Source organism: Heptranchias perlo, unplaced genomic scaffold (genome assembly GCF_035084215.1).
Source record: "Heptranchias perlo isolate sHepPer1 unplaced genomic scaffold, sHepPer1.hap1 HAP1_SCAFFOLD_366, whole genome shotgun sequence".
Taxonomy (NCBI): domain Eukaryota; kingdom Metazoa; phylum Chordata; class Chondrichthyes; order Hexanchiformes; family Hexanchidae; genus Heptranchias; species Heptranchias perlo.
The window spans coordinates 200,684-222,814 of record NW_027139378.1 but is presented as its reverse complement, the minus strand read 5'-3'; the positions used below and the strand labels follow the sequence as shown (position 1 = coordinate 222,814).

The window sequence follows — 22,131 nt, the reverse complement described above, 5'->3', positions numbered from 1 at the left end:
TCTTTTCTGCACTCTTTCTAGTTTAATAATATCCTTTCTATTACAGGGTGACCAGAACTGTACACAGTATTCCAAGTGTGGCCTTACTAATGTCTTGTACAACTTCAACAAGACATCCCAACTCCTGTGTTCAATGTTCTGACCAATGAAACCAAGTATGCCGAATGCCTTCTTCACCACTCTATCCACCTGTGACTCCACTTTCAAGGAGCTATGAACCTGTACTCCAAGATCTCTTTGTTCTATAACTCTCCCCAACGCCCTACCATTTTTTTATTTTTTTTTTATTTTTTATTCGTTCACGGGATGTGGGCGTCGCTGGCAAGGCCGGCATTTATTGCCCATCCCTAATTGCCCTCGAGAAGGTGGTGGTGAGCCGCCTTCTTGAACCGCTGCAGTCCGTGTGGTGACGGTTCTCCCACAGTGCTGTTAGGAAGGGAGTTCCAGGATTTTGACCCAGCGACAATGAAGGAACGCCGATATATTTCCAAGTCGGGATGGTGTGTGACTTGGAGGGGAACGTGCAGGTGGTGTTGTTCCCATGCGCCTGCTGCCCTTGTCCTTCTAGGTGGTAGAGGTCGCGGGTTTGGGAGGTGCTGTCGAAGAAGCCTTGGCGAGTTGCTGCAGTGCATCCTGTGCATGGTACACACTGCAGCCACAGTGCGCCAGTGGTGAAGGGAGTGAATGTTTAGGGTGGTGGATGGGGTGCCAATCAAGCGGGCTGCTTTATCTTGGATGGTGTCGAGCTTCTTGAATGTTGATGGAGCTGCACTCATCCAGGCAAGTGGAGAGTATTCCATCACACTCCTGACTGTGCCTTGTAGATGGTGGAAAGGCTTTGGGGAGTCAGGAGGTGAGTCACTCGCCGCAGAATACGGAGTAGGTCCTGGCCCGATTCGATCTACCAAAATGAATCACCTCACATTTATCTAAATTGAACTCCATCTGCCATTCATCGGCCCACTGGCCCAATTTATCAAGATCCCGTTGCAATCCTGGATAACCTTCTTCACTGTCCACAATGCCACCAATCTTGGTGTCATCTGCAAACTTACTAACCATGCCTCCTAAATTCTCATCCAAATCATTAATATAAATAACAAATAACAGCGGACCCAGCATCGATCCCTGAGGCACACCGCTGGACACAGGCCTCCAGTTTGAAAAACAACCCTCTATCTTCTGTCGTCAATCCAATTTTGTATCCAATTGGCTACCTCACCTTGGATCCCGTGAGATTTAACCTTATGTAACAACCTACCATGCGGTACCTTGTCAAATGCTTTGCTGAAGTCCATGTAGACCACGTCCACTGCACAGCCCTCATCTATCTTCTTGGTTACCCCTTCAAAAAACTCAATCAAATTCGTGAGACATGATTTTCCTCTCACAAAACCATGCTGACTGTTCCTAATCAGTCCCTGCCTCTCCAAATGCCTGTCGATCCTGTCCCTCAGAATACCCTCTAACAACTTACCCACTACAGATGTCAGGCTCACCGGTCTGTAGTTCCCAGGCTTTTCCCTGCCGCCCTTCTTAAACAAAGGCACAACATTTGCTACCCTCCAATCTTCAGGCACCTCACCTGTAGCTGTCGATGATTCAAATATCTCTGCTAGGGGACCCGCAATTTCCTCCCTAACCTCCCATAACGTCCTGGGATACATTTCATCAGGTCCCGGAGATTTATCTACCTTGATGCGCGTTAAGACTTCCAGCACCTCCCTCTCTGTAATATGTACACTCCTCAAGACATCACTATTTATTTCCCCAAGTTCCCTAACATCCATGCCTTTCTCAACCGTAAATACCGATGTGAAATATTCATTTAGGATCTCACCCATCTCATAGAGTCATAGAGTTATACAGCACGGATAGAGGCCCTTCGGCCCATCGTGTCCGCGCCGGCCATCAAGCCCAGTCTAATCTAATCCCATATTCCAGCATTTGGTCCGTAGCCTTGTATGCTATGGCATTTCAAGTGCTCATCCAAATGCTTCTTGAATGTTGTGAGGGTTCCTGCCTCCACAACCCTTTCAGGCAGTGAGTTCCAGACTCCAACCACCCTCTGGGTGAAAAAGTTCTTTCTCAAATCCCCTCTAAACCTCCCACCTTTTACCTTGAATCTATGTCCCCTTGTTATAGAACCCTCAACGAAGGGAAAAAGCTCCTTAGTATCCATCCTATCTGTGCCCCTCATAATTTTGTACACCTCAATCATGTCCCCCCTCAGCCTCCTCTGCTCCAAGGAAAACAAACCCAATCTTCCCAGTCTCTCTTCATAGCTGAAGCGCTCCAGCCCTGGTAACATCCTGGTGAATCTCCTCTGCACCCTCTCCAAAGCGATCACATCCTTCCTGTAGTGTGGCGACCAGAACTGCACACAGTACTCCAGCTGTGGCCTAACCAGTGTTTTATACAGCTCCATCATAACCTCCTTGCTCTTATATTCTATGCCTCGGCTAATAAAGGCAAGTATCCCATATGCCTTCTTTACCACCTTATCTACCTGTTCCGCCGCCTTCAGGGATCTGTGAACTTGCACACCAAGATCCCTCTGACCCTCTGTCTTGCCTAGGGTCCTCCCATTCATTGTGTATTCCCTTGCCTTGTTAGTCCCTCCAAAGTGCATCACCTCGCACTTTTCCGGGTTAAATTCCATTTGCCACTGTTCCGCCCATCTGACCAACCCATCTATATCGTCCTGCAGACTGAGGCTATCCTCCTCGCTATTTACCACCCTACCAATTTTTGTATCATCAGCGAACTTACTGATCATACCTTTTACATTCATATCCAAGTCGTTAATGTAGACCACAAACAGCAAGGGCCCCAGCACAGATCCCTGTGGTACCCCACTGGCCACAGGCTTCCAGTCACAAAAACAACCTTCGACCATCACCCTCTGCCTTCTGCCACTAAGCCAGTTTTGTATCCAAAGTGCCAAGGCACCCTGGACTCCATGGGCTCATACCTTCTTGACCAGTCTCCTGTGCGGGACTTTATCGAAGGCCTTACTGAAATCCATGTATACCACATCCACTGCGTTACCCTCATCCACACGCCTAGTCACCCCCTCAAAAAATTCAATCAAATTAGTCAGACATGATCTTCCCTTGACAAAGCCATGTTGACTATCCCTGATTAATCCTTGCTTCTCCAAGTGGAGACTAATTTTGTCCTTCAGAATTTTTTCCAATAATTTTCCTACCACTGATGTTAAGCTCACTGGTCTGTAGTTCCCCGGTTTTTCCCTACTCCCCTTCTTGAATAATGGTACTACATTAGCGGTTCTCCAGTCCTCTGGCACATCCCCTGTGGCCAGAGAGGTTCTGAATATATGTGTTAGAGCCCCTGCAATCTCCTCCTTTGCCTCACACAGTAGCCTGGGATACATTTCGTCCGGGCCTGGGGATTTATCCATTTTTAGGCCTGCTAAAACCGCCAATACCTCCTCCCGCTCGAAGTTAATATGTTCGAGTATATCACAGTCCCCCTGTCGTATTTCTCTGTCTACGTCGTCCTACTCCATATTGAAAACAGATGCAAAAAATTCATTTAGAACCCCTCCTACATCTTCCGGCTCCACACACAGATTGCCATTTTTGTTCCTAATGGGCCCTATTTTTTCCCTAGTCATCCTCTTACCCTTAATATACTTATAAAACATCTTAGGATTTTCCTTTATTTTGCTCGCCAGAGTTTTTTCATGGCCCCTCCTTGATCTCCTAATTTCCTTTTTAAGTATCCCCCTGCACTTTTTGTACTCCTCTACGGCTTCCTCCGTCCTTAGCCTTTTGTATCTGCCAAAAGCCCTCCTTTTTTTCCTAATCCATTCTCGTATATCCCCTGACATCCAAGGTTCCCTGGAGTTCTTGGAACCACCCTTGACCTTTACGGGAATATGTTGCCATTGTATGGTCTCAATCTCCCTTCTGAAAGACTCCCATTGCTCCGATGCGGATTTTCCTACAAGCAGCTGATCCCAGTCCATTTTGGCCAGATCCTGCCTTATCCTATTAAAATCAGCCTTCCCCCAATTTAGAACCTTTATTTCCGGCCCCTCCCTGTCCTTTTCCATGACCACCTTAAATCTCACCGAATTATGGTCACTGTCACCAAAGTGCTCACCTACTAGCACTTCTTCCACTTGGCCGGCCACATTCCCTAGAATTAGGTCCAGTCCCGCCCCCTCTCTTGTAGGACTTTCTACATGCTGGCTCAAAAAGCTCTCCTGGATGCACGTTAAGAATTTTGTACCCTCTAAGCCTTTTACACTCTGAGTATCCCAGTTAATATTGGGGAAGTTGAAATCCCCCACTATTATTACCCTATTATTTGCACAATTTTCTGAGATTTGCCTACATATCTGATCCTCTATCTCCCCCTGACTGTTTGGGGGTCTATAGTACACTCCCATCAAAGTGCTTGCCCCCTTTTTGTTTTTAAGCTCCACCCATATGGCCTCATTTGAGGATCAACAAGGTCATCTCTTGTGGTTCCGCACATCGATGACCTTGTTGATCCTACTCTCTCCCTAGTTACTCTTTTGCCCTTTATGTATTTGTAGAAGCTTTTTGGATTCTCCTTTGCCTTATCTGCCAAAGCAATCTCATATCCCCTTTTTGCCCTCCTGTGCAGTAGACGTGGTCTACATGGACTTTAGCAAAGCCTTTGACAAGAATCTGCTGCGTGTGAGAGAGAGAGAGAGAGAGAGAGAAAGAAAGAGAGAGGGAGAGAGAGAGAAAGAGAGAGGGAGAGAGAGAGAAAAACAGAGGGAGGGAGAGAGAAAAACAGAGGGAGGGAGAGGGCGGCAGAGGGAGGGAGAGGGAGGGAGAGGGCGGCAGAGGGAGGGCGAGGGAGGGAGAGGGAGGGAGAGGGAGGGAGAGGGCGGCAGAGGGAGGGAGAGGGAGGGAGAGGGCGGCAGAGGGAGGGAGAGGGCGGCAGAGGGAGAGGGAGAGGGCAGAGGGAGAGGGCGGGAGGGAGAGGGCGGGAGGGAGACGGCGGGAGGGAGACGGCGGGAGGGAGACGGAGGGAGGGAGACGGAGGGAGGGAGACGGAGGGAGGGAGACGGAGGGAGGGAGACGGAGGGAGGGAGACGGAGGGAGGGAGACGGAGGGAGGGAGACGGAGAGACGGCGGGAGACGGAGAGACGGCGGGAGACGGAGAGAGGGCGAGACGGAGACGGAGAGAGGGCGAGACGGAGACGGAGAGAGGGCGAGACGGAGACGGAGAGAGGGCGAGACGGAGACGGAGAGAGGGCGAGACGGAGACGGAGAGAGGGCGAGACGGAGACGGAGAGAGGGCGAGACGGAATCGGAGAGAGGGCGAGACGGAGACGGAGAGAGGGCGAGACGGAGACGGAGAGAGGGCGAGACGGAGACGGAGAGAGGGCGAGACGGAGACGGAGAGAGGGCGAGACGGAATCGGAGAGAGGGCGAGACGGAATCGGAGAGAGGGCGAGACGGAGACGGAGAGAGGGCGAGACGGAGACGGAGAGAGGGCGAGACGGAGACGGAGAGAGGGCGAGACGGAGACGGAGAGAGGGCGAGACGGAGACGGAGAGAGGGCGCCGGAGAGATGGAGAGGGCACCAGAGAGAGGGAGGGCAAGTCACAGAGAGACAGCAAGAGATACAGAGTGACAGAGAGAAAGAGAGAGACAGAGCCAGAGATAAAGAGAGACGGAGAGAGAGACAGCAAGGGAAAGATATAGAGGGCTAGCCAGAGAGAAAGAAAGAGCGAGCGAGAGAGAAAGAGCAAGATCGTCGGGGGTAAGAGAAGACTGTGGGAGAGGAGGGTCCTATGCTCAACTATTTTCAGCTGCTTCATCAAAAGGCCAGTAGTGGGGATGTTCGCAGATGATTGCACAGTGTTCAGCTCCATTCGCAACCCCTCAGATAATGAAGCAGTCCAAGCACGCATTCAGCAAGACCTGGACAACATCCTTGGGCTGACAAATAGGAACATCGGAACAGGAGGAGGCCATTCAGCCCCTCGTGCCTGCTCCGCCATTTGATAAGATCATGGCTGATCTGTGATTTAACTCCATATACCTGCCTTTGGCCCATATCCCTGAATACTTTTGGTTGCCAAAAAGCTATCTATCTCACATTTAAATTTAGCAATTGAGCTAGTATCAATTGTCGTTTGCGGAAGAGAGTTCCAAACTTCTACCACCCTTTGTGTGTAGAAATGTTTTCTAATCTCACTCCTGAAAGGTCTGGCTCTAATTTTTAGACCGTGCCCCCGACTCCTAAAATCCCCAACCAGCGGAAATAGTTTCTCTCTATCCATCCTATCCGTTCCCTTTAATATCTTATAAACTTCGATCAGATCACCCCTTAACCTTCGAAACTCTAGAGAATACAACCCCAATTTGTGTAATCTCTCCTCGTAACTTAACCCTTGAAGTCCGGATATCATTCTCGTAAACCCACACTGCACTCCCTCCAAAATGGCGGGCACCCCCCCCCCCGCGTACACACCCAGGAGGGGGCACGCCCCCCACGTACACACTCGAGAGGGGGCACGCCCCCCACGTACACACTCGAGAGGGGGTACGATCCCCATGTACACACTCGGGAGGGGGTACGATCCCCATGTACACACTCGGGAGGGGGTACGATCCCCATGTACACACTCGGGAGGGGGTACGATCCCCATGTACACACTCGGGAGGGGGTACGATCCCCATGTACACACTCGGGAGGGGGTACGATCCCCATGTACACACTCGGGAGGGGGTACGATCCCCATGTACACACTCGGGAGGGGGTACGATCCCCATGTACACACTCGGGAGGGGGTACGATCCCCATGTACACACTCGGGAGGGGGTACGATCCCCATGTACACACTCGGGAGGGGGTACGATCCCCATGTACACACTCGGGAGGGGGTATGATCCCCATGTACACACTGTAGACACTCTGGTACTGTCCTTGGTCCAGTTGAAAGCCGTTTGCTGTACGACCTTTTACCTCTGACTCTTGACCGGATGGTAGTAGACTTTGGCCAGTCCGTTCCCCGTTCCTACCATGATCTGGTTCAGCTTTGGGTGCCACAGGCACCGAATAACACTCTGCAAAATAAAAAGAGCGTGCACTGAGCATGTGGGCCATCTTCGCTATCCACAGGAGAATTGTCTAGCGGCATGAGGCAGTATTGAGAGTGTTTCAGAGGTGTAAGAGAGACAGAGACAGCAAGGTTGATAGACATGACAACTTGTATTCATAAACTACCTTCCATGCACAGAAACATCTCAAGGAAGCAGGCAAAAATCCACCCAAACCAGAGTTATTAGGAGGGGGCGAACAAAAGCTTGGTCAGAGGTGAGTTTTAAGGAGGGTCTTAAAGAAGTAGAGGTATCGGGGGGCAATTCCAGAGCCTGGGGCATAAATGGCTGGAGAGACAGTCACCGACTCCATCCCTCTCCCTGGCTGCTGTCTGAGGCTGAACTAAACCGTTCGCAACCTTGGCGTCCTATTTGACCCTGAGCTGAGCTTCTGACCCCCCGACCCCATATCCGCTCCATCACCAAGACTGCCTACTACAACAACAACTTCCATTTATACAGCGCCTTTAACATAGTGAAACGTTCCAAGGCGCTTCACAGGAGCGATTATCAAAATAATTTGACACACACACCACATAAGGCGATATTAGGACAGGTGGCCAAAAGCTTGTTCAAAGAGGTAGGTTTTAAGGAATGTCTTAAAGGAGGAGAGAGAGGTAGAGAGACGGAGAGGTTTAGGGAGGGAATTCCAGAGCTTATGGTGTAGGCAGCTGAAGGCACGGCCCCCAATGCTGGAGCGATTAAAATCGGGGATGCGCAACAGACCAGAATTGGAGAAGTGCAGAGATCTCGGAGGGCTGAAGGGTGGAGGAGGTTTCAGAGATAGGGAGGGGTGAGGGCCATGGAGGGATTTGAATACAAGGATGCGAATTTTAAAATTGAGGCATTCACGGACCAGGAGCCAATGTAGGTCAGCGAGCATGGGGGTGATGGGAGAACGGGACTTGGTGCGAGTTAGGATACGGGCAGCAGAGCTTCGGATGAGCTCAAGTTTATGGAGGGCGGAAGATGGGAGGCCGGCCAGGACAGCAGTGGAATCGTCGAGTCCAGCGGTAACAAAGGCATGGTCAGCCTTGATCAGGGAGACACCTCCAGAGGTACAGTAGCATAGTGGTTATGTTACTGGACTCGTAATCCAGAGGCCTGGACTAATAATCCGGAGTCATGAGTTCAAATCCCGCCACGGCTGCTGGGGAATTTAAATTAAATTAAATTAAAATCTGGAATTAAAATACTCGAATCAGTAATGATGGCCATGAAACGACCGGATTGTCGTAAAAACCCATCTGGTTCACTAATTTCCTTTAGGGGAGGAAACCTGCCGCCCTTACCCGGTCTGGCCTACATGTGACTCCAGACCCACAGCAATGTGGTTGATTCTTAATTGTCCTCTGAAATGGCCCAGCCAGACACTCAGTTGTAAAATCTCGCTAAAAAAAAGTCATGATAAGAATAAAACCGGACGGATCACCCGGCACCGGACACGACAACGGCAAACCAAGCCAATCGACCCTGCAAAGTCCTCCTCACCAACATCTGGAGAGCTGTCCCACAGACTAGTCAAGCAACAGCCTGACACAGAATCATATCTTTCAGCCAATGTCCCAGACTCTTCCATCACCATCCCTGGGTATGTCCTGTCCCACCGGCAGGACAGACCCACCAGAGGTGGCGGTACAGTGATATACAGTCAGGAGGGAGTGGCCCTGGGAATCCTCATCATTGACTCTGGACCCCATGAAATCTCATGGCATCAGGTCAAACATGGGCAAGGAAACCTCCTGCTGATTACCACCTACCGCCCTCCCTCAGCTGATGAATCAGTCCTCCTCCATGTTGAGCACCACTTGGAGGAAGCACTGAGGGCAGCAAGGGCACAGAATGTACTCTGGGTGGGGGACTTCAATGTCCATCACCAAGAGTGGCTCGGTAGCACCACCACTGACCGAGCTGGCCGAGTCCTGAAGGACATAGCTGCTAAACTGGGCCTGCGGCAGGTGGTGAGCGAACCAACACGAGGGAAAAACTTACTTGACCTCACCAATCTACCTGTTGCAAACGCATCTGTCCATGACAGTATTGGTAGGAGTGACCACCGCACAGTCCTCGTGGAGATGAAGTCCCGTCTTCGCACTGCGGACACCATCCAACGTGTTGTGTGGCACTATCACCGTGCTAAATGGGATAGATTCAGAACAGATCTAGCAGCTCAAAACTGGGCATCCATGAGGCGCTGTGGGCCATCAGCAGCAGCAGAATTGCATTCCAGCACAATCTGTAACCTCATGGCCCGGCATATTCCTCACTCTACCATTACCAACAAGCCAGGGGATCAACCCTGGTAAAATGAGGAGTGTAGAAGAGCATGCCAGGAGCAGCACCAGGTGTACCTAAAAATGAGGTGCCAACCTGGTGAAGCTACAACTCAGGACTACATGCATGTTAAACAGCGGAAGCAACTTGCTATAGACAGAGCTAAGCGATTCCCCAACCAATGGATCAGATCAAAGCTCTGCAGTCCTGCCACATCCAGTCGTGAATGGTGGTGGACAATTAAACAACTAACGGGAGGTGGAGGCTCTGCAAACATCCCCATCCTCAACGATGGCGGAGTCCAGCACGTGAGTGCAAAAGACAAGGCTGAAGTGTTTGCAACCATCTTCAGCCAGAAATGCCGAGTGGATGATTCATCTCGGCCTCCTCCCGATATCCCCACCATCACAGAAGCCAGTCTTCAGCCAATTCGATTCACTCCACGTGATATCAAGAAACGGCTGAGTGCACTGGATACAGCAAAGGCTATGGGCCCCGACAACATCCCAGCTGTAGTGTTGAAGACTTGTGCTCCAGAACTAGCTGCGCCTCTAGCCAAGCTGTTCCAGTACAGCTACAACACTGGCATCTACCCGACAATGTGGAAAATTGCCCAGGTATGTCCTGTCCACAAAAAGCAGGACAAATCCAATCCGGCTAATTACCGCCCCATCAGTCTACTCTCAATCATCAGCAAAGTGATGGAAGGTGTTGTCGACAGTGCTATCAAGCGGCACTTACTCACCAATAACCTGCTCACCGATGCTCAGTTTGGGTTCCGCCAGGACCACTCGGCTCCAGACCTCATTACAGCCTTGGTCCAAACATGGACAAAAGAGCTGAATTCCAGAGGTGAGGTGAGAGTGACTGCCCTTGACATCAAGGCAGCATTTGACCGAGTGTGGCGCCAAGGAGCCCTAGTAAAATTGAAGTCAATGGCAATCAGGGGGAAAACTCTCCAGTGGCTGGAGTCACACCGAGCACAAAGGAAGATGGTAGTGGTTGTTGGAGGCCAATCATCTCAGCCCCAGGGCATTGCTGCAGGAGTTTCTCAGGGCAGGTTCCTAGGCCCAGCCATCTTCAGCTGCTTCATCAATGACCTTCCCTCCATCATAAGGTCAGAAATGGCGATGTTCGCTGATGACTGCACAGTGTTCAGTTCCATTCGCAACCCCTCAAATAATGAAGCAGTCCGAGCCCGCATGCAGCAAGACCTGGACAACATCCAGGCTTGGGCTGATAAGTGGCAAGTAACATTCGCGCCAGACAAGTGCCAAGCAATGACCATCTCCAACAAGAGAGAGTCTAACCACCTCCCCATGACATTCAACGGCATTACCATCGCCGAATCCCCCACCATCACCATCCTGGGGGTCACCATTGACCAGAAACTTAACTGGATCAGCCATATAAATACTGTGGCCACAAGAGCAGGTCAGAGGCTGAGTATTCTGCGGCAAGTGACTCATCTCCTGACTCCCCAAAGCCTTTCCACCATCTACAAGGCACAAGTCAGGAGTGTGATGGAATACTCTCCACTTGCTTGGATGAGTGCAGCTCCAACAACACTCAAGAAGCTCGACACCATCCAAGATAAAGCAGCCCGCTTGATTGGCACCCCATCCACCACCCTAAACATTCACTCCCTTCCCCACCGGCGCACTGTGGCTGCAGTGTGCACCATCCACAGGATGCACTGCAGCAACTCGCCAAGGCGTCATCGACAGCAGCTCCCAAACCCGCGACCTCCACCACCTAGAAGGACAAGAGCAGCAGGCACATGGGAGCACCACCACCTGCACGTTCCCCTCCAAGTCACACACCATCCCGACTTGGAAATATATCGCCGTTCCTTCATCGTTGGTGGGTCAAAATCCTGGAACTCCCTTCCTAACAGCACTGTGGGAGAACCTTCACCACACAGACTGCAGCGGTTCAAGAAGGCGGCTCACCACCACCTTCTTAAGGGCAATTAGGGATGGGCAATAAATGCCGGCCTCACCAGTGACGTCCACATCCCATGAACGAATAAAAAAAAAAATTCAATATTTCAGCCCTCTCTGCACAAAACATTCCCAGACTGAGTGTTGGTTTCTGCTGCGTCACAGTCCAGTGATGAGATATCGAGAGTTCTCAGCCTGTCCACATCGCATACATTCCACTCTCCAATCAGGAGCCTGGCCAATATCACAAGATAGAATCAAGGAACGATGCACCACAGGAGGCCACTCGGTCCATCATGCCTGTGCCGGCTCTTTGAAACAGCTACCCAATTACTCCCACTCCCCTGCCCTTTCTCTTGAGCAATGCAAATTCTTCCTTTTCAAGTATTTATCCAATTCCCTTTTGAAAGTTACTATTGAATCTGCTTCCATCACCCTTTCAGACAGCGCATTCCAGATCATTACCGTTCGACGCTTAAAAAAAGTTCTCTTCATCTCGCCTCTGGTTCTTATGCCAATCACCTTAAATCTGTGTCCTCTGGTTACCGAGCCGACTACCACTGGAAACAATTTCTCCTTATTTACTCTGTCAAAACCATTCATGATTTTGAACACCTCGATTAAATCTCCCCTTAACTGTCTCTGCTCGAAGGAGAACAACCCCAGCTTCTCCAGTCTCTCCACATAACTGAAGTTCCTCATCCCTGGAATCATTCTTGTAAATTTCCTCTACCTCGATCAGTGTCCTGTTACTGGGAGTAATACTTCGATCAATATCCTGTTACTGGGAGTAATACTTCGATCAGTGTCCTGTTACTGGGAGTAATACTTCGATCAGTGTCCTGTTACTGGGAGTAATGTCTCAATCAGTGTCCTGTTACTGGGAGTAATACTTCGATCAATATCCTGTTACTGGGAGTAATACCTCGATCAATATCCTGCTACTGGGAGTCATACCTCGATCAGTGTCCTGTTACTGGGAGTAATACCTCGATCAGTGTCCTGTCACAGTTATCTGTACCAGAATACCAATTCTGGGCAGCGCACTTTAGGAAGGATGTGAAGGCCTTAGAGAGGGTGCAGAGAAGATTTACTAGAACGGTTCCAGGGATGAGGGACTTCAGTTACGTGGATAGACTGGAGAAGCTGGGATTGTTCTCCTTAAAGCAGAGAAGGTCGAGAGAAGATTTGATAGAGGTATTCAAAATCATGAAGGGTTTAAATAAAGTAAATAAAGACAAACTGTTGCCATTGGCAGAAGGGTCAAGAATCAGAGGACACAGATTGGCAAAAGAACCAAAGGCGACATGAGGAAAAACTTTCTTACGCAGCGAGTAGTTATAATCTGGAAAGCGCTGCCTGAAAGGATGGTGGAGGTGGATTCAATCGTGATTTTCAAAAAGGAATTGGATAAATACTTGAAAGGACAAAATTTGCAGGGCTACGGGGAAAGAGCGAGGGAATGGGACAAACTGGAATGCTCTTAAAAAGAGCCTGCGTGGCCTCGGTGGGCCGAATGGCCTCCTTCCGTGCTTAACCATTCTATTCTATCCTTCCAAGAGTCCAAAAGGCTGTGTTGTCTGCCCGGTGCCAGGGTTAAGGATATTTCCTCGCGGCTGGAAAAGAACTTGGAGTATGAGGGGAGGATCCAGTTGGCGTGGTCCAGGTAGGAACCAATGACAGAAGTAGAACTAGGAATGAGGTTCTGCTGAGACAGTTTGAGGAGCTCGGGTCTAAATTAAAACGCAAAACCTCAAAGATAATAATCGCTGGATTATTACCTGAGCCATGTACAAATTGGCACAGGATAAATCAGATCAGAGAGTTAAATGTATAAATATATAAAGAGGACACTGATTGAGGTATTACTCCCAGTAACTCCCTTGAAGAGTATAGAGATTGCCGGAGTAGAGTTAAGAGAGAAATCAGGAGGGCAAAAAGGGGACGAGATTGCTTTGGCAGATAAGGCAAAGGAGAATCCAAAGAGCTTCTACAAATACATAAAGGGCAAAAGAGTAACTAGGGAGAGAGTAGGGCCTCTTAAGGATCAACAAGGTCATCTATGTGCGGAACCACAAGAGATGGGTGAGATCCTGAATGAATATTTCACATCGGTATTTACGGTTGAGAAAGGCATGGATGTTAGGGAACTTGGGGAAATAAATAGTGATGTCTTGAGGAGTGTACATATTACAGAGAGGGAGGTGCTGGAAGTCTTAACGCGCATCAAGGTAGATAAATCTCCGGGACCTGATGAAATGTATCCCAGGACGTTATGGGAGGTTAGGGAGGAAATTGCGGGTCCCCTAGCAGAGATATTTGAATCATCGACAGCTACAGGTGAGGTGCCTGAAGATTGGAGGGTAGCAAATGTTGTGCCTTTGTTTAAGAAGGGCCGCAGGGAAAAGCCTGGGAACTACAGACCGGTGAGCCTGACATCTGTAGTGGGTAAGTTGTTAGAGGGTATTCTGAGGGACAGGATCTACAGGCATTTGGAGAGGCAGGGACTAATTAGGAACAGTCAGCATGGTTTTGTGAGAGGAAAATCATGTCTCACGAATTTGATTGAGTTTTTTGAAGGGGTAACCAAGAAGATAGATGAGGGCTGTGCAGGAGACGTGGTCTACATGGACTTCAGCAAAGCCTTTGACAAGGTACCGCATGGTAGGTTGTTACATAAGGTTAAATCTCATGGGATCCAAGGTGAGGTAGCCAATTGGATACAAAATTGGCTTGACGACAGAAGACAGAGGGTGGTTGTAGAGGGTTGTTTTTCAAACTGGAAGCCTGTGTCCAGCGATGTGCATCAGGGATCGGTGCTGGGTCTGCTGTTATTTGTTATTTATATTAATGATTTGGATGAGAATTTAGGAGGCATGGTTAGTAAGTTTGCAGATGACACCAAGATTGGTGGCATTGTGGACAGTGAAGAAGGTTATCTAGGATTGCAACGGGATCTTGATAAATTGGGCCAGTGGGCCGATGAATGGCAGATGGAGTTTAATTTAGCTAAATGTGAGGTGATGCATTTTGGTAGATCGAATCGGGCCAGGACCTACTCCGTTAATGGTAGGGCGTTGGGGAGAGTTATGGAACAAAGAGATCTAGGAGTACAGGTTCATAGCTCCTTGAAAGTGGAGTCACAGGTGGATAGGGTGGTGAAGAAGGCATTCGGCATGCTTGATTTCATTGGTCAGAACATTGAATGCAGGAGTTGGGATGTCTTGTTGAAGTTGTACAGGGCATTGGTGAGGCCACACTTGGAATACTGTGTACAGTTCTGGCCACTCTATTATAGAAAGGATATTATTAAACTAGAAAGAGTGCAGAAAAGATTTACGAGGATGCTACCGGGACTTGATGGTTTGACTTACAGGGAGAGGTTAGACAGACTGGGACTTTTTTCCCTGGAGAGTAGGAGGTTAAGGGGTGATCTTATAGAAGTCTATAAAATAATGAGGGGCATAGATAAGGTCGATAGTCAAAATCTTTTCCCAAAGGTAGGGGAGTCTATAACGAGGGGGCACAGATTTAAGGTGAGAGGGGAGAGATACAAAAGGGTCCAGAGGGGCAATTTTTTCACTCAAAGGGTGGTGAGTGTCTGGAACGAGCTGCCAGAGGCAGTAGTAGAGGCGGGTACAATTTTGTCTTTTAAAAAGCATTTGGACAGTTACATGGGTAAGATGGGTATAGAGGGATATGGGCCAAGTGCAGGCAATTGGGACTAGCTTAGTGGTATAAACTAGAAGTTACAACATGGACATGTTGGGCCGAAGGGCCTGTTTCCATGTTGTAACTTCTATGATTCTATGATTCTATAAGAGGATAACTAAGGAGAGTGGGGCCTATTGGAGGCCAAAAAGGTAACCAATGTGTGGAGGCGGAAGATGTGGGTAGGGTTCTTCATGAAGACTTTGTGTCCGTCTTCACAAAAGAGGGGGACGATGCAGAGATTGTCGTTAAGGAGGAGGAGGAGGAGGAGGAGCGTGAAATATTGGATTGGATAAAAATAATGAGAGAAAGCATTTAGGGGTTTACATGGAAACATAGAAAATAGGAGCAAGAGTAGGCCATTCAGCCCTTCGGGCCTGCTCCGCCACTCAAAATGATCATGGCTGATTGTCTAACTCAGTACCCTGTTCCTGCTTTTTCCCCATATCCTTTGATCCCTTTAGCATTAAGAAATATATCTATCTCCTTCTTGAATACATCTAATGACTTGGCCTCCACTGCCTTCTGTGGTAGAGAATTCCACAGGTTCACCACCCTCTGACTGAAGAAATTTCTCCTCATCTCGGTTCTAAATGACATTCCCCGTATCCTGAGACTGTGACCCCTGGTTCTGGACTCCCCAGCCATCGGGAACATCCTCCCTGCATCTAGTCTGTCTAGTCCTGTTAGAATTTTATATGTTTCGATGAGATCACCTCTCATTCTTCTAAACTCCAGTGAATATAGGCCTAGTCGACCCAATCTCTCCTCATACGTCAGTCCTGCCATCCCAGGAATTAGTCTGGGAAACCTTCGTTGTACTCCCTCCATGGCAAGGACATCCTTCCTCAGATAAGGAGAACAAAACTGCACACAATACTCCAGATTTGGTCTCACCAAGGCCCTGTACTCAAATCCTCTTGCAATGAAGGCCAACATACCATTCGCCTTCCGAACTGCTTGCTGCACCTGAATGCTCACTTCCAGCGACTGGTGTACAAGGACACCCAGGTCTCGTTGCACCTCCCCTTTTCCCAATCTATCACCATTCAGATAATAATCTGCCTTTCTATTTTTAGAACAAAAGTGGATAACCTCACATTTATCCACATTATACTACATCTGCCGTGTTCTTGCCCACTCACCTAAATTATCTAAATCACATTGGAGCCTCTTTGCATCCTCCTCACAGCTCACATTCCACCCCAGCTTTGTGTCATAAGAACATAAGAAATAGGAGCAGGAGTAGGCCAATCGGCCCCTCGAGCCTGCTCCGCCATTCAATAAGATCATGGCTGATCTGATCCTAACCTCAAATCTAAATTCATGTCCAATTTCCTGCCCGCTCCCCGTAACCCCTAATTCCCTTTACTTCTAGGAAACTGTCTATTTCTGTTTTAAATTTATTTAATGATGTAGCTTCCACAGCTTCCTGGGGCAGCAAATTCCACAGACCTACCACCCTCTGAGTGAAGAAGTTTCTCCTCATCTCAGTTTTGAAAGAGCAGCCCCTTATTCTAAGATTATGCCCCCTAGTTCTAGTTTCACCCATCCTTGGGAACATCCTTACCGCATCCACCCGATCAAGCCCCTTCACAATCTTATATGTTTCAATAAGATCGCCTCTCATTCTTCTGAACTCCAATGAGTAGAGTCCCAATCTACTCAACCTCTCCTCATGTGTCCGCCCCCTCATCCCCGGGATTAACTGAGTGAACCTTCTTTGTGCTGCCTCGAGAGCAAGTATGTCTTTTCTTAAGTGTGCACACCAAAACTGTATGCAGTATTCCAGGTGCGGTCTCACCAATACCTTATGCAACTGCAGCAATACCTCCCTGTTTTTATATTCTATCCCCCTAGCAATAAAAGCCAACATTCCGTTGGCCTTCTTGATCACCTGCTGCACCTGCATACTAACTTTTTGATTTTCTTGCACTCGGACCCCCAGATCCCTTTGTACTGCAGTACTTTCCAGTTTCTCGCCATTAAGATAATAACTTGCTCTCTGATTTTTCCTGCGAAGTGCATAACCTCACATTTTCCAATATTGTATTGCATCTGCCAAATCTCCGCCCACTCACCCAGCCTGTCTAAATCCCCCTGTAGGTTTTTTATGTTCACCTCACTCTCCACTTTCCCTCCCATCTTTGTATCATCTGCAAACTTTGATATGTCACACTCGGTCCCCTCCTCTCTAATATAGATTGTAAAGAGTTGGGGACCCAGCACCGACCCCTGCGGAACACCACTGGCTGCTGGTTGCCAGTCCGAGAATGAACCATTTATCCCAACTCTCTGCTTCCTGTTAGATAACCAATCCTCCACCCATGCCAGAATATTACCCCCAATCCCGTGATTCTTTATCTTGAGCAATAATCTTTTATGTGGCACCTTGTCGAATGCCTTCTGGAAGTCTAAATACACTACGTCCACTGGTTCCCCTTTATCCACCCTGTACGTTATGTCCTCAAAGAACTCAAGCAAATTTGTCAGACATGACTTCCCCTTCGTAAACCCATGCTCACTTTGTCCTATTAAATTATGTTGATCCAAATGTTCCGCTACTGTCTCCTTAATAATGGACTCCAAAATTTTACCCACCACAGATGTTAGGCTAACTGGTCTATAATTTCCAGCCTTCTGCCTGCTACCCTTTTTAAATAAGGGTGTTACATTCGCAGTTTTCCAAGCTGCCGGGACCTTTGCCGAGTCCAGAGAATTTTGGAAAATTATTACCAAAGCATCCACAATCCCTACTGCCACTTCCCTCAAGACCCTCGGATGTAAGCCATCAGGTCCAGGGGATTTATCCGCCTCGAGTCCCATTAATTTACTGAGTACCAATTCCTCAGTGATTTTAATCGTATTTAGCTCCTCCCCCCCTGGAGACCCCTGTTTGTCGAGTGTTGGGATATTCTTAGTGTCCTCTACCGTAAAGACTGAAACAAAATATTTGTTCAGCATTTTTGCCATCTCCATGTTTCCCACCATTAATTTCCCGGTCTCATCCTCTAAGGGACCTACGTTTGCCTAAGCCACCCTTTTTCTTTTTATATATTCTCACTTTGGTGAGACCTCACCTGTAGTACTGTGTACTGTTTTGGTCTCCTTATCTAAGGAAGGATATACTTGACTTCAAGGCAGTACAACGGAGGTTCACTAGATTGATTCCTGGGATGAGAGGGTTGTCCTATGAGGAGAGGTTGAGTAGAATGGGCCTGTACTCTCGGGAGTTTAGAAGAATGAGTTAGATGAAGGGACCGAGTGTAATGTATCCAAGTTTGCAGATGATACAAAGCTAGGTGGGAAAGTAAGCTGTGAGTTGGACACAAATGGTCTGTAAAGGGATATAGACAGGTTAACTGAGTGGGCAAGAAGGTGGCAGATGGAGTATAGTGTAGGGAAATGTGAGGTTATTCACTTTGGTAGGAAGAATAGAAAAACTGAATATTTTTTAAATGATGAGAAACTATTAAATGTTGGTGTCCAGTGAGACTTGTGTGTCCTGGTACAAGAAACACAAAAGGTTGGCATGCAGGTACAGCAGGCTATTAGGAAAGCCAATGGCATTTTGGCCTTTGTTACAAGGGGGTTTGAGTATAACAGTAAGGAAATCTCACTACAATTGTACAGGACTTTGGTGAGACCTCACCTGGAGTACTGTGTACTGTTTTGGTCTCCTTATCTAAGGAAGGATATACTTGACTTAAAGGCAGTACAACGAAGGTTCACTAGGTTGATTCCTGGGATGAGAGGGTTGTCCTATGAGGAGAGGTTGAGTAGAATGGGCCTGTACTCTCGGGAGTATAGAAGAATGAGAAGTGATCTCATTGAAACATGTAAGATTCTGAGGGGGCTCGACAGGGTAGATGCTGAGAGGATGTTTCCTCTGGTTGGAGAGTCTAGAATAGGGGGCACAGTCGCAGGATAAAGAGTCGGCCATTTAATACTGAGATGAGGAGGAATTTCTTCACTCGGAGGGTTGTGAATCTTTGGAATTCTCTACCCCAGAGGGCTGTGGATGCTGAGTCGCTGAATATATTCAAGGCTGAGATCGATAGATTTTTGGACTCTAAGGGAAACAAGGGGCATTGGGATTGGGCAGGAAAGCTCCTTCTTAAATATATTCAGTGACTTGGCCTCCACAGCCTTCTGTGGTAGAGAATTCCACAGGTTCACCACCCTCTGAGTGAAGAAATTTCTCCTCATCTCAGTCCTAAATGTCCTACCCTGTATCCTGAGACTGTGACCCTTCGTTCCAGCCAGGGGAAACATCCAGTCTGTCCAGCCCCGTCAGAATTTCATATGTTTCAATGAGATCCCCTCTCATTCTTCTGAACTCGAGTGAATACAGGCCGAGTTGACCCAATCTCTCCTCATACGACAGTCCTGCCATCCAAGGGAACAGTCTGGTGAACCTTCGCTGCACACCCTCTATGGCAAGTATATCCTTTCTTAGGTAAGGAGACCAAAACTGCACACAATACTCCAGGTGTGGTCTCACCAAGGCCCTGTATAACTGCAGTAAGACATCCCTGCTCCTGTACTCAAATCCTCTTGCAATGAAGGCCAACATACCATTCGCCTTCCTAACTGCTTGCTGCACCTGAATGTTTACTTTCAGTGACTGGTGTACAAGGACACCCAGGTCCCTTTGTACATCAACATTTCCCAATCTATCACCATTTAAATAATACGCTGCCTTTCTGTTTTTCCTTCCGAAGTGGACAATTTCACATTTATCCACATTATACTGCATCTGCCATGTATTTACCCACTCACTCAACATAGAACCACAGAAAAGATATGGCACAGAAGGGGGGCCATTCGGCCCTTCGTGTCCACACCGGCTCAAAGAACAACCAGGTGCCCATTCTAATCCCACCTTCCAGCACCCGGTCCGTAGCCCTGCAGCTTACAGCACTTTAGGTGCAGGTCCAAGTACTTTTTAAAAGAGTTGAGGGTCCCTGCCTCTACCACCAATTCGGGCAGCAAATTCCATGCACCCACCACCCTCTGGGTAAAAAAGGTTTTCCTCATGTCCCCTCTAATCCTTCCGCCAATCAGCTCAAATCTATGTCCTCGAGTTCTTGAACTCTCCGCTAGGGGAAACAGGTACTCCCTGCCTACTCTATCTGGGCCCCTCATAATTTTGTACACCTCAATCAAGTCTCCCCTCAGCCTCTTCTGCTCCAAGGAAAACAACCCCAGCCTATCCAATCTCTCCTCGTAGCTGCAATTTTCAAGCCCTGGCAACATTCTTGTAAATCTTCTCTGCACTCTCTCCACAGCAATTACATCCTTCCTGCAATGTGCTGACCAGAACTGCGCACAATACTTGTCTAAATCGCCTTGAAGCCTCTTTGCATCCTCCTCACAACTCACGATCCCACCTAGTTTTGTGTCGTTAGCAAACTTGGAAATATTACATTTGGTTCCCTCATCCAAATCATTGTTTTAGAGTCATAGAGTTATACAGCACGGATAGAGGCCCTTCGGCCCATCGTGTCCGCGCCGGCCATCAAGCCCTGTCTACTCTAATCCCATATTCCAGCATTTGGTCCGTAGCCTTGTATGCTATGGCATTTCAAGTGCTCATCCAAATGCTTCTTGAATGTTGTGAGGGTTCCTGCCTCCACAACCCTTTCAGGCAGTGAGTTCCAGACTCCAACCACCCTCTGGGTGAAAAAGTTCTTTCTCAAATCCCCTCTAAACCTCCCGCCTTTTACCTTGAATCTATGCCCCCTTGTTATAGAACCCTCAACGAAGGGAAAAAGCTCCTTAGTATCCATCCTATCTGTGCCCCTCATAATTTTGTACACCTCAATCATGTCCCCCCTCAGCCTCCTCTGCTCCAAGGAAAACAAACCCAATCTTCCCAGTCTCTCTTCAGAGCTGAAGCGCTCCAGCCCTGGTAACATCCTGGTGAATCTCCTCTGCACCCTCTCCAAAGCGATCACATCCTTCCTGTAGTGTGGCGACCAGAACTGCACACAGTACTCCAGCTGTGGCCTAACCAGTGTTTTATACAGCTCCATCATAACCTCCTTGCTCTTATATTCTATGCCTCGGCTAATAAAGGCAAGTATCCCATATGCCTTCTTTACCACCTTATCTACCTGTTCCGCCGCCTTCAGGGATCTGTGAACTTGCACACCAAGATCCCTCTGACCCTCTGTCTTGCCTAGGGTCCTCCCATTCATTGTGTATTCCCCCTTGCCTTGTTAGTCCCTCCAAAGTGCATCACCTCGCACTTTTCCGGGTTAAATTCCATTTGCCACTGTTCCGCCCATCTGACCAACCCATCTATATCGTCCTGCAGACTGAGGCTATCCTCCTCGCTATTTACCACCCTACCAATTTTTGTATCATCAGCGAACTTACTGATCATACCTTTTACATTCATATCCAAGTCATTAATGTAGACCACAAACAGCAAGGGACCCAGCACCGATCCCTGTGGTACCCCACTGGCCACAGGCTTCCAGTCACAAAAACAACCTTCGACCATCACCCTCTGCCTTCTGCCACTAAGCCAGTTTTGTATCCAAAGTGCCAAGGCACCCTGGATTCCATGGGCTCGATATATATTGCGAATAGCCGGGGCCCAAGCACTGATCCCTGTGGTACCCCGCTAGCCTGCCACCCCGAAAAAGACCCATTTATTCCTACTCTCTGTTTCCTGTCTGTTGACCAATTTTCAATCCATGCCAGTATATTCCCCCCAATCCCATGTACTTTAATTTTGCACACTAACCTCTTATGTGGGACTTTATCAAAGGCCTTCTGAAAATCCAAATAAACCACATCCACTGGTTCTCCCTTATCTATTCTACCAGTTACATCTTCAAAAAACTCCAGTAGGTTTGTCAAACATGGGATGTGCCAGAGGACTGGAGAACCGCTAATGTAGTACCATTATTCAAGAAGGGGAGTAGGGAAAAACCGGGGAACTACAGACCAGTGAGCTTAACATCAGTGGTAGGAAAATTATTGGAAAAAATTCTGAAGGACAAAATTAGTCTCCACTTGGAGAAGCAAGGATTAATCAGGGATAGTCAACATGGCTTTGTCAAGGGAAGATCATG

At 48.3% G+C, this 22,131-nt stretch overlaps 1 protein-coding gene across 2 annotated transcripts in view; it reads right to left on the bottom strand.

Moving 5' to 3' along the window:
• The window catches only part of LOC137311613 (WD repeat-containing protein 70), a 223,133-nt gene that overhangs the window by 18,480 nt on the left and 182,522 nt on the right, over positions 1 to 22,131 (bottom strand). For both annotated transcript variants that reach the window (XM_067978710.1, XM_067978711.1), the window contains one exon: positions 6,982 to 7,082. In XM_067978710.1, coding sequence (XP_067834811.1) covers positions 6,982 to 7,082 — 101 coding nt within the window. The remainder of the gene's footprint in view (positions 1 to 6,981; positions 7,083 to 22,131) is intronic.